This window comes from Equus caballus, chromosome 6 (assembly GCF_041296265.1).
Source record: "Equus caballus isolate H_3958 breed thoroughbred chromosome 6, TB-T2T, whole genome shotgun sequence".
NCBI lineage: Eukaryota > Metazoa > Chordata > Mammalia > Perissodactyla > Equidae > Equus > Equus caballus.
The window spans coordinates 10,801,834-10,813,340 of record NC_091689.1 but is presented as its reverse complement, the minus strand read 5'-3'; the positions used below and the strand labels follow the sequence as shown (position 1 = coordinate 10,813,340).

The following is an 11,507-nucleotide window of genomic DNA, read 5'->3' as shown; positions in this document are numbered from 1 at the left end:
AAACAAATCAATTTTTATATGATGCTTAATTTTGACAATATTTTTAAAAGGTCAGTCAATTCTAAATTATCTGTGATTCCTCAAAAAAGTGAAAACAAGGGAAAAAATTTAAAAGCATTGGTTTCTCGAAATCTCATTTCAATTACCAATTTGAATCTTCCAAACCATCTAACTTTTAAGCACAATTGCTAACTAGCTAAGCTATTTGTATTTGTTTTGGGTCTTATTCCTCTTTTTTGTTGGGGGCAAATAATCAGCCAGAAAAAGAAGCCAATATTGGTGGCTTTGGGGGACAATTTTCAAGCTCCTGAAATCAAAAGTTGACGGCAGAGACAATGGAAAATGTAATTAGATACTCTGTTTACAGAAGTGGGCACGTTTGTCCAATATGGTACGACACAAGGCCATTCATTTTGGTTTGGCAGCAAGAAAGTAATTGTGTGAAAATCTACATTTATTCCCCAAACGGCTGTAATGAATGGGCCCCATAAAGAGAGTCAGAGCAAATTCCATGTGGTCACAGAAAAGAAGGAAACCTTTCAAAGTTTTGGGAAAATTTTCACCATCAGCTAGTTCAATTTTAATGCATAGATTAATTACAACCTGATTCATTTATTAATACACTTACAGGAAAACACCCCTGCATGCATAGTTTGCCCACTGAAATTCATTTTTTATGGTTATTATTTCCCAAATTAAATATACTGAACAAAAATGAAAAACTGTGTGTTTTCTATGATGAAGAAAGAATTAAGGAGAAATTCAATAATATGGACATGAAAGAGAAAATCAATAACTTATTTTGAGGTTTAAGGAGGCAATTTTATACAGATGCTGGTTTTAAGGAGTTTATTTTTTTCTTTAACAATCAACCATCCTTCCCTCTCCTCCCATATAAATGGCTTTTATTCTGAATTAGAAGACAAGATGGTATTGCTTGAAGGCATATTCTTTAGCGATGAGAAAGCTCAGCAGCTTAACAAGGCTGTTTCTCGGTTTGTGTGAGTTTCTGCCTATGTGTGTGTCTGTTATTTATACGGATAATCTCCAGGTACACTTTGAATTGAAATACACCAAAAGAACCCAAATTGAATTCTAAAGACCAGTATTATTCTTGGCATAATCTTACCAAGAAGACAATTTACTAAAAGTCTGTTTCTATCCACAGCCAAGCATAGTTTACTGGGGGTTTCCAGACCTTTAAAATATTAATTCCGAGGACTACTTCATTTGTTCTCACCAATTTCATCATTTTGAAAGTTAATCAACTGTCAAAAAAGTTGAACTCTAAGTGATATTAGATTTAAATTATGCATGTGTGTTTTATCAGAACATGAAGAGCAAAACATATTACAGAATTATAAATAAATAAATTATCTCTGAAGAAGAATCTGTGTAAACTATGAATCTGTATAAGAATAATCAATAATATGGCTTTAATTTTAAAAGTAAAAGTCTTTACTCTCTGCTTTTCTTCAGTTGTGTGTGTGTGTAATTTCCCAGAATTCTTTACATTTAGACCTGTTCTATTTTTTATACTAAGTACCAAAAGGATTACTGTTTTTGAAGGTTAACTGTGTTCAGAAAAAAAAGAATCACAAAATTATTTTCTTGGTAATTATTAGCTTTACACTCAACAGGTTTAAGGCATTGGGGAATCAGACATTTACCAAACATTCCCCATGGATTTGCCGAGCATCTGTGTTAACATCCCAGATAAGCTCCTGGGTTATAAAGTTATTTGCTCAGGTTTATTGGTTAGTCTCTTGACCCTCAACAACTGCTGCTCGCCTTGTGCCTGGTAGACGAGAAACCCAACTGTTACAAACCACAGCGCTCCCCAGAGAGACAGCCAGACCGACAATTCATGTAGGACGATAAACATTCAAATTTGTATCATTCACAATTTTTACTTTTTTATCTTCTTCTCTCCAATAAGACAAAAATAAAAATAGAAACACACAAAAAGATAAAATTCGAACATAACTAATGCAAAAAGCAAAAAGTAAAGTATAATACATTGCTATGTTATCATGCATTAAATATTTTAGGCGACATCTACCTTCATCGAAACAGAGGCAAATAAAAGTCATTTCCTGCGACAAAGTGAAAATTAATGTTTATTTTTAGGAATATCAGGGCTTCCAGTGATTTTAGCATAAACTTGGAACATTTTGTTTAAAGATCCTGCAATGTTAGCTGATCAAGAATATGATGTCAAATTTAAGAGACTCCTAATGGAATGCAGATGGCACCAAATAAAAACAAAGTAATTAAAATGAGGTCTATGTCTTAATTCAGGCCCTCTTTCCAGAGATCAAAATTTCCATTTGTGCTAATGACCTATCTGACTTTTCGGGGAAGTAATCTACTGTACAAACAGAAAGATCTCAATAGTGTGGCTTCATGTTACAGGATGCAACCTCCTTCCAACATGAAGACATTAAATTATACAGGACGCAATCTGGACAAAGTCGTAAGCAGAATGTTTCTCCAGCTACTCTCCAATTAACAAAAACAAATACTCCCGAGTAATTTTATGAAGAGACGTTAGTACTTACAGGTCAGCTAAGAGTCAGTCAATCCAAGAAAGGGGAAGCTAGAGGCATATAATCACTCACACTAGGAGAGAAACAAGGACTATTCTTAGCCGTCAACACCCAGTGAAATTCAGCAAGGGTGCTTTATTCTTTGCATCAACAAACCTTGGAATGCTTGCCTTCCAGGATAATTTTACATTACATTGGTGCTGGGCTGCAGATGTGGGGGTCTGGTATACGTGCCTGCGTTTTTTGCATGTGCTTGAGAAAGCAGTTTCCAAAGGGCTGTGGAGCAAAACCCTCCCACCAGTAATCTCCCACCCCCAGCTTTCGAAGAAGAATCGGTTATGTCCCCCTTACCCTTTTCCATCTCAATGTAGTGCTGGGCCTCAGGAGGCCTTGGTACACAAAGCTCGCATCCAAGGCTGTCACTTGACTGACAGCAGAAAGGTTGTAGGGAGATTGACAGCTGTGTGTAGGTGGACATGGAAAAAACAGAGAGCTGAGCAGATTAAATCAGAATACAGCAAGAGGAAGGTTCTTAATCACAGACCCTTCCAGACGTGGAAGGCTTTAGGAGCTTTAAAGCCAGCTAATCTTATTTTTAATCGAAGTCAGGTTTTTAAAACAAGTACCCATGTTTATAAATAGATGGATATCTATAACACAGAAACTCATATTGTAAAGTGGCACAAGAAGTCTATTGCTACAGAAGGCTATAAACAGAGAGACCAAAGTATCCTGAATTCCCTTATAACCTTTGCAGTGATTCTGCTCTGCCAATTTAGCTCGCCGAGTAACTTACCAGGGTAGCCTGCTAAACAGTACGGGTGCAAGAGGCATTTATCAAAGTATTTTAAATGATAGCAATCCAAGTGAAAACTATAAAAGTTCCACATGAGAACATAATGAGACACACAGAGGAAATGGGGCCCAGCTTTACTGAGAGGCAGTAAACTGACCATTTAATGGAATAGACTTGATGAATTTCCTGCCGATGTTCAATTACCCCTGATAGGTGTCTAATGAAATATAAATAGGCAGGCTGTAGTTGCAGCGATGGGACCTCATGCTTAAAGTGAATGTATGTTGGAATCTCTCTCACAATCACCTGTGCGTGTTTTGGTCCAAATTTGTTTTAATTTAGAGCTGCAGAAGATAAAGGTGATAGAAACTTGAAAGTGATGCCATATATGTCATCCTGCCTGTGAATCCTGAATGTCAGAGTGGAGCATCAAATCTCAGGATATAAATCCTAGAATAAATATTGATAATGTCCAAACATTCTATTTAGAAAAAAGATTTATCCCAAACTGGAACAACTCAATCTCCAATCCAGCTAAAGATGGTTAAGGGCATTCTTCTTAAAAGGCTACTTTCGTACAGAATCTTAAATTTAACTAATAAACCTCATGGGCATACCATTCTCTGTATTTTAATACCTAATTTTTAACTCCCTCTCTCATTATCCAGCAAAAAAAACAAAAAGAAAAACAAAAAAAAACTTGAGGTGCATACACATAGAATGAATAAGAAGAAAAATAAATGGTCCAACTGATAGACTTTAAATGTCAGTTTGAGTCAAATGATCCGTTACTAACTGAATTTCTTTTTACTTCCCTACTTCAAGTAACTCATTGTTTGCCTGAATTTAAGCCAGTTTATTTGTGTAGATATAGTCAAGGTCTAAGAAAAAGTGAGTCCACCTTTAACTGAGTGGAAGAGGACTGCTTAGCACATTTTAAGGTTGGATGATGTACGTATGTGCTTAAATTCCTGAGTTAGTATTTATGCTATATGAATTCTTCATTGTTTTTGAGCATTATATATCCAGAAAGTCCCAAAATAATGCCAGTTCTAACCAAACCATCTTTAGGAACCTCACTTTTGTATTTCTTTATAGGGAGTTTATTTGTGTTCAATTGATTTTAATAAGGTTTCATTAATTTGCAGTGGAGCCCAATTAGTATACAATTCAGGAAGAAGCTTATATGCTGTTTCTTGGAGTTTTGACTGAGTTTCCTCTTGCGTACTTTTGAATAAATGGTCAAGAGGCATAATTTTTTGGCAACGGAAAGGCTTTTTCTATTTACTAATTAGCATAAATAATTAGGTTAAAGAAATGAAATATAAATATCATTTCAAAAGTAACATTTCCTCTATAAGAAAGCTTATAAAGTTCTGTTATCCAAACAAGCATTTAAAGGATTTCTATTGCATGTAAAGAAATACATTATCTGTCATTTTAGACTTTAGAATATTCAGAGATCTTTTGAAATTACAAAATAAATGTCTGGGACATAAGTACTCTGTAAATGCTTTAGACTATGATGGGGAAAGAAAAGTTACATTTCCAAATTTACCTTCTCATTATTTAGTAAATCATAAATTATGTTCATAGTCATATTATTTTTCTTACTTATAGCATTTCATTGCAATTACATATTGCTTTTCAGAAAGAAAGAAAAGAGCAGCTGTTGCAATGTTTTCATAAATTAGTTCTCTAACCAGATAATTATATTTTAAAAATGGCTAAAAAAATTGTACCAGTTTATGTCATTCACATATATATTATCATTAATTTTTCATTATAAAACAACTGTAATTCCAAAAGCTCTTTTAATAATCATAAATCAACATAGCTATTAATATGAAAGTATTTAATAGCTGAAATATTTAATGGCTGTATCTTGCTGCTTCATGTGGGCATTTTGAGTTAGAATGAGCGAATATCATTTTATAGGTGTTGCCGTGAAGGGTTCCAAGTAGAAGCATTTTATGTTTCTTTGGGGGCTTTCCTTCATGGCTAAAAAATAAAACAGTTTTGATGTTTAACTCAGGTTTCCAATGCAACCCAAAGCAGATGCAAAACGATCTTCTTTGAATTCTCCTGAAGAAAAGTTCATTGTCTCTACAAAATGCTTAGTTCCAGGGGCCTAGAGTTGTTGCGTGGTGGAACTGAGGGTCTTCCTTTCTCTCCGCCTCCTTCTCAGAGGCCACAGGAGAATCGAAGTTTCCCGATCCTTTCTATGCAGCTCCCACACGCCCCTGATGGGTGTTGTGCACGGTCAGGCCTGAAAAGAAGCCTCTGACAACTTAAACACGTGGTGTTTGGCACGCATAGGCGTTTGAGAAGTGTTTGTTAGAAGTGAACTAAAATTCAGGGACAGCACCAAACAAAGTTCCAGAAAAGTCTTCCTCGTTGGGGACCCCAACATTTCTTTCTTGTCCTTTTCCATCTCAGTGACTCTGAAGACCTCCTGTGTCTTGCTATCGCATCCTCTGATTCGTCAAGACTTGAGCTCTCTGGCCGTCTTTCCAACTCACCAGTAGAGAGCTAACATGAGGGGGCCAGCCCAGTGGTGCAGCGGTTAAGTTCCCACTTCCCACTTCGGTGGCGTGGGGTTCGCTAGTTCGGATCCCAGGTGTGGACCTACGCACCACATGTCAAGCCATGCAGCGGCAGTTGTCCCAGATATAAAGGAGAGGAAGATGGGCACAGATGTCAGCTCACGGCCAGTCTTCCTCAGCAAAAAGAGGAGGATTGGCAGATGTTAGCTCAGGGCTAATCTCCCTCAAAAAAAAAAAAAAAGAGCTAACAAGAGTCCTCCTGCTTATTTGCATGAGAAATGCATCAAACCTTGACATTAAAAGATGAAATCTCCAGTAGGGTTTCCCGGGGGCTTAGGAAGCCCACCCAGGGTTGTTTCAGGTCACTATATTTCAGGTGGTAGCTCATGGTTGGGAGCGCTCTTCTGACAAGGTACCTATTTCATTAGGTAGAACTTCAGTTATTCGTTATCACCAATCTCCTGATGTGGCTGTGGGACTTCTGATTCCTTACATCCTGTTTATTTAATTCTTTTGATCCTACTATATTTGAAGACAGGTACGGTCCTCAGGTTCAAATCCAGTTGAATCATAGAGGAATATGAATTGAGTGTGAATTGTCATAGATCCACAACGAAAGAATTTAGAATTTATTGCCCCTCACTCCTCCAGGAGTCAGTGAGATAAAGCATTGTCCTCTTCTGGAACGCAAAAAGTGGCAGTGCCTGGTTTCCTCATGGCAGGGAAGATTTAAGCTGAACAATAGATTTCCCATTTTACATTATTAATAGTTATTAATTAAGTAGTATGTTATTTGAGAGTAATAATAGCTACCTACCATGTGCCAGATACCATGTGCTCTCCAAATTCATTCAATATTTAGAAGAATCACATAATATAACTATCTGCAGTTCACAGATAAGGAAATCATATCTCAGAGAGGTTAAGTAACTTACTCAAAGACACACAGCTAGTAAAAGAGCAGCTAGAATGTTAAACCAGGGATGTCTGTCTTGAAAACCCTGGTCCTGGCAAGGGCAGGGAGTCACTGGAGCACTGTTGGAGGCCCCATTTATTGATAAAAAGACTGACATCCAGCGAAGTCCAGCTAAACTAACTAGAAAATCTGGCAGAGAGTCTAGCAAAAGGCAGACTGGATTCATCTTCTCATTCTTACCCTTTCTCTAGTCTCCCATGCACTCTCTTTAATGTCGCTTATTTGTCCGTGGGTCCAAGGCCCTTTTCTTGTTACTTTGATGAAATTGGCCCTCCACTCAGAGGTGGAAACTCTGGGATACTTGGTGCTATTTTAAAATGTCTTTACATGGGGCTGGCCCCGTGGCCGAGTGCTTAAGTTTCCATGCTCCGCTTAGAAAGCCCAGGGTTTTGCCGGTTCAGATCCTGGGCAAGGACAAGGCACCGCTCATCAAGCCATGCTGAGGCGGCATCCCACATGCCACAACTAGGAGAAGGACCCACAACTGAAAATACACAACTATGTACCATGGGGCTTTGGAGAGAAAAAGGAAAAATAAGTTTAAAAAAAAATGTCTTTACAAATTAGAAATACATTTGAAATTCAACCTTAATTCAACTTAGCATTTAAAATGTACTTTGTAGCTCAAGCCTTTGTGGTGGGCACTGTACAAAAGGGAAACAGTATTTCAAAAATTTCAAATTATTTAATTACTATTTCCATTAAGCTTATAAGCATATATATTTTGACGTGTCTCTTAATGGATTAAAAATACCCATGAATTCTTACAGCAGTTGGGGGTTTGTTTGACTCAAGAGTCGAGGTAATTTATTTTAAAAGTAGGTGATTTTAGGCACTTTTTGAAAGTATAGTATTCTATTGAATGCTTATGACTATACTGGGGAGTTGACTGGTTGTGAATACTCTCAAATGTTCGGAAACTCAGGAGTGCCTTCCAATAAAGTGGGGGATTCTGCAGAGAGGGTGGACCAGGCCATCATCATCTTTTCATTTTTGCCTTGTTTTTAGGAGAAATCATGTCTGTCCGATTAGAACTCTGTTCCTCTAGGTTGTCACAATGGACAGCAGCATTTTCAGCAGCTCGTGTCTGATCTTCAGCCCAGAAATGCTTTAAAGAGGAAATAATAGTTCAGTTTAGCATTTCCTGCCTCCTGGATTTTCAGATTATTGGGCTGCCTTGGGGCCTGAAAAGGGAAAATGGGAAGAAAACAGGAGAAGTCACCGAACGTACCCTAGCAAACACAGCCTTGCTTTCAGAGATTCTTTACTCTTCAGTGTGCACACCCCAGGGGAGAAAAATGGCCTACGTTTTAGAAATTTTACTGTTTTTAAGGAGGCAGGCAGTCAATTTCCCATTTCAACCACACTACATGCAAACGCAAGCTTTTGCAGACAGGCAACTAGCAACTATCTTTTTAAAATGCTTTAAAAAAAATTCAGATTGCTCTTTTCTCTGTGGAGTCTGCGTGCCAAATGACAGGGACCAATATGCATCTTCTTTGCCTATAAAACTCAGGAAGACACATGAAAGAACCTAGAAACGCATTCCTTAACGGGACTTCGTGCAGTTATTTTAAATAATTTATACACACACATACATATGTATCCCTCCTGTTCACCCCCTCTCCCTTTTTACTTGTGTGAAATCAGTAGCTACAGTAGCTGAAACCCACTTCCTCAGACCGTGACATTTCAGCAGGTCTTTGACTGAGAAGCCAAAATGCCTGGAGTCGCACAATCTGTTCCTCCAGGCCACCGACTCCCACAGCTACTGTCCAGCGCCTCGCCAGCCTCATTCAAGTAAAAGTTGCCCATCTTAGGAGGCCGGGTCTGAGTTTGCAGCTCCGAGTCGTGGAAGAGACACGATGTGCCGCGGGGGCCAATGACCTGAAACCGTGGCCGCGATCTGCTCTCTCCTCCACTCCTCCCTACACCCCTCCGGCTTTATCTAGCATGCCTTTATCAGGGACAGCAGCTCTCAGGCAGCCCCTGGGATGGTTGACTCTGAGTTTCTCCTTGAAACGCTTTCCGATCCCGTCTTCCGTAATCCAGCCGGCGAGAAGCGCAACAAGACTCCCGGGTCCTCTCCACCGCCTCCCGCCGCCACGCCGCGGGGGTGGCGTGGGTGCACCGGACGCAGGCAGGTGGATGGAAAGACACCCACGGACACACCTCCTCCCTGCGGGTCGCTCCCGGCTGTCTTTGTCCGCTCGCCTTTCCGCGGGGGCCGCGCGCTGCCGCGTCTGGCCGGCAGGTGGCGCGGTTGGTTCACGAAGAGCCACTGCCGGAGCGGGAAGGGAGCTTCTACCTCCTCGCTGTCGCCCTCCCGCTGGGACCCAGGCTCGGGAGAAAAACCCGGCCCTACCCTGGAGGGAGACAGAGGAGGGGCAGCCTGGCAGCCTGGGAGGAGGACAGGTGGGAGGCCTCGTCAGCAATCGGGGCCCCTTCAAACTTCCGGAGAAATGTACCGGGATGCGTCGGGGGCCGGTCCCCCGGGCTGTCGGCTGCGTTGCCGTCGCCGGCCGGCGCTCAGGTGGCTGCACCGGCGGCCGGGGCATCGGGGGACAGACCAGTGGTGCCTGCGTCCCCAGGAGGTCGGCAGGGACACCCGCGGCGCCTCGGCAGAGGCAGCTGCGAGGATTCCTGGGGGTCCTGTCTCCCACCACCATCTCCGGGGGCGGCGAGAGCTGTGGGGACCCGCGCAGGGGAGCGGTCGGAGCGCAGAGCTGCAGCAACCGCTCCCGGCGCCTCCGAGGTCCCACGGTGATGTCTGTGCAGCCGCAGGTCCCCGCACTCGCACTTGAGCTCTTCGCTTCTCCCCCCGAGCCTGGACTTGCTGGGCCCGGTTCCAGGGATTCCCCCCGGGAAAGACACAGTTGCTTCCCCGCAGCCAAGGCCATCTCGGGGCGTCTCGCCGCAGTGGGGAGTACTGTGCTGGGGCTGGGACGAGACCCACGGCGTGAGCGCCGGGATGAGCTCAGAGGGGGCTTCTCGATTGCTGGAAAGTCATTCGTTCAGTCTCTGGGGACAGAGACTGAGCCCCTGCTTCCGGCCAGGCGCTGCACTCGACGTCGGGGACCGATGAGGTCCTCGCTCTCCAGGCAGTTGGAGAGCCTGGGAAGAAAAGAGTAACCAAGCCACAAAACTCCCCCCAAAGAACATTTCATGTGGAGATGCGCCACAAAGACACCAAACAGGGCAAGGTAGCTGTGGGGGGCTGAGGCCGCGCGCAGGAGTGAGGGTGCAGCCCCAGCCGGGGAGCGCGCGCGACGCGAACCTCAGCAAAAAGCAACAGCTAAGAAGCAGGTTAACTTTATACTTATTTTATTGCGATAAAAGAGCCTTTTCCTCCATCTCAAACCGCCCATGGGGGAAGAGGGTGCTGCCAATCTTTCCTCGGGCTCCCTCGCAATCAACTCAGTCTTTCGAAGCTCCCTCCACCGCCCGGGGGCTGGACCCCTGAGGTGGCGTCTGGGGACCTCGCTGCCTCGGTCTGGCGGGGGCTGGGACCCTGCAGAGCTCGCCCCTTCAAACCCCGGGAGACCTCGCGCCCCGTGGGGCCCGGAGGGGGCGGGGCCTCAAGGCGGGCTCCTCTTGCTAGGGGCGGGGCCGGGCCGCCCCGTGTGAGCCACCATTGGCTGCATGCCCCAGACTGGCGGGTGCACGTCACTGGCTGGGCCCACCCCCTTGGCAATGTCTTCAGCCTGCTGCACTCCTAACTTAAGCATTTATTCCACTGGGATAGAAGCGGCAGGAGCAGCGTTGGCACCGGCGAATCATGGCTGGGATTTTCTATTTCCTCCTCTTTTCGTTTCTCTTTGGGATTTGCGACGCTGTCACCGGTTCCAGGGTGTACCCCGCGAATGAAGGTAGGAGCGGGGGTCCTTTCTGCGGTCGGGGACAGAGAGCGGACGATCCGCGACTGACTGTTCCCCGGGAACGCGAGGCCAGCAGATGTGGGGGGATCCCGGCGTGAGCGGTGCGCCCCGAGAAAGGGGCAGGGCCGAGGGGGTCCGCAAAGGGGAGGCGGGGAGCGGCTGGCCAGTCTGCCTTGGGGCGATGACCCGTGCGGGCTGCGGGGTTGCCCAAGTTTGCAGCGAAAGGACAAAGTTTATCAGCATCCGCCGGCGAGGCCAGCTCGAGGCGCCCCGAGGGGATGCACGGGATCAGCGCCAGGATTAAAACCGAAAAATTCTGTGGACCTGGTCCTCCCTACCACCAATCCCCCACCCAGCCCCGGTCGAGGGGGAAACGGAAGCCTGGAGCGCGATGAGGGCTTTTGCTCCCGGGCTCTTGCGAAAGCCTTGCGAGCTCTGGTTTCTGCAAAGTTTCCCGAGCACTGCGCTTCCCCGGACCCGCTGCGGGGCCTCCGTGGCGCAGCGGTTGTGGCGCCGCTCGCCAGTGACCTGATTTCTAGCACTCGGCGTCAGACACCTTTCTCCCCGCCGGGCTCCGCGTCCCGGGGGTGCGATCCCCGGCCTAGGGGACCCAGGCTCCTCAGATCACCCCGCAGACCTGGGGAGGCCGCCGGCAAGTTGAACATACTCGAGCTTTGCTAGTTTGCAAGGAACGAGAGGGACCGACTGGACTCGTCTCAGTGCTCAGTTTTCTGCGCGCCTGTTTGGACGTTCTAGAAGGGT

At 44.6% G+C, this 11,507-nt stretch overlaps 2 protein-coding genes across 3 annotated transcripts in view; one reads left to right on the top strand and one right to left on the bottom strand.

Moving 5' to 3' along the window:
* Positions 1–545: 545 nt before the first annotated feature.
* LOC138924567 (uncharacterized) lies at positions 546–10,176 on the bottom strand. The gene is made up of 2 exons (XM_070269334.1): positions 8,541–10,176; positions 546–8,051 (listed from the first exon to the last, which is right to left on the bottom strand). The coding sequence occupies exon 1, from the start codon at positions 9,765–9,767 to the stop codon at positions 8,796–8,798; it is 972 nt and encodes a 323-aa protein (XP_070125435.1). The 5' UTR covers positions 9,768–10,176; the 3' UTR covers positions 546–8,051; positions 8,541–8,795.
* EPHA4 (EPH receptor A4) overlaps positions 9,906–11,507 on the top strand; it is a 139,153-nt gene continuing 137,551 nt past the window's right edge. The window contains exon 1 of one of the 2 annotated variants that reach the window (XM_003365125.5): positions 9,906–10,736. In XM_003365125.5, the coding sequence (XP_003365173.1) occupies positions 10,646–10,736 (91 nt within the window). In that variant the 5' untranslated portion in view covers positions 9,906–10,645. The remainder of the gene's footprint in view (positions 10,737–11,507) is intronic. The other variant, XM_005610642.4, reaches the window with a different exon arrangement.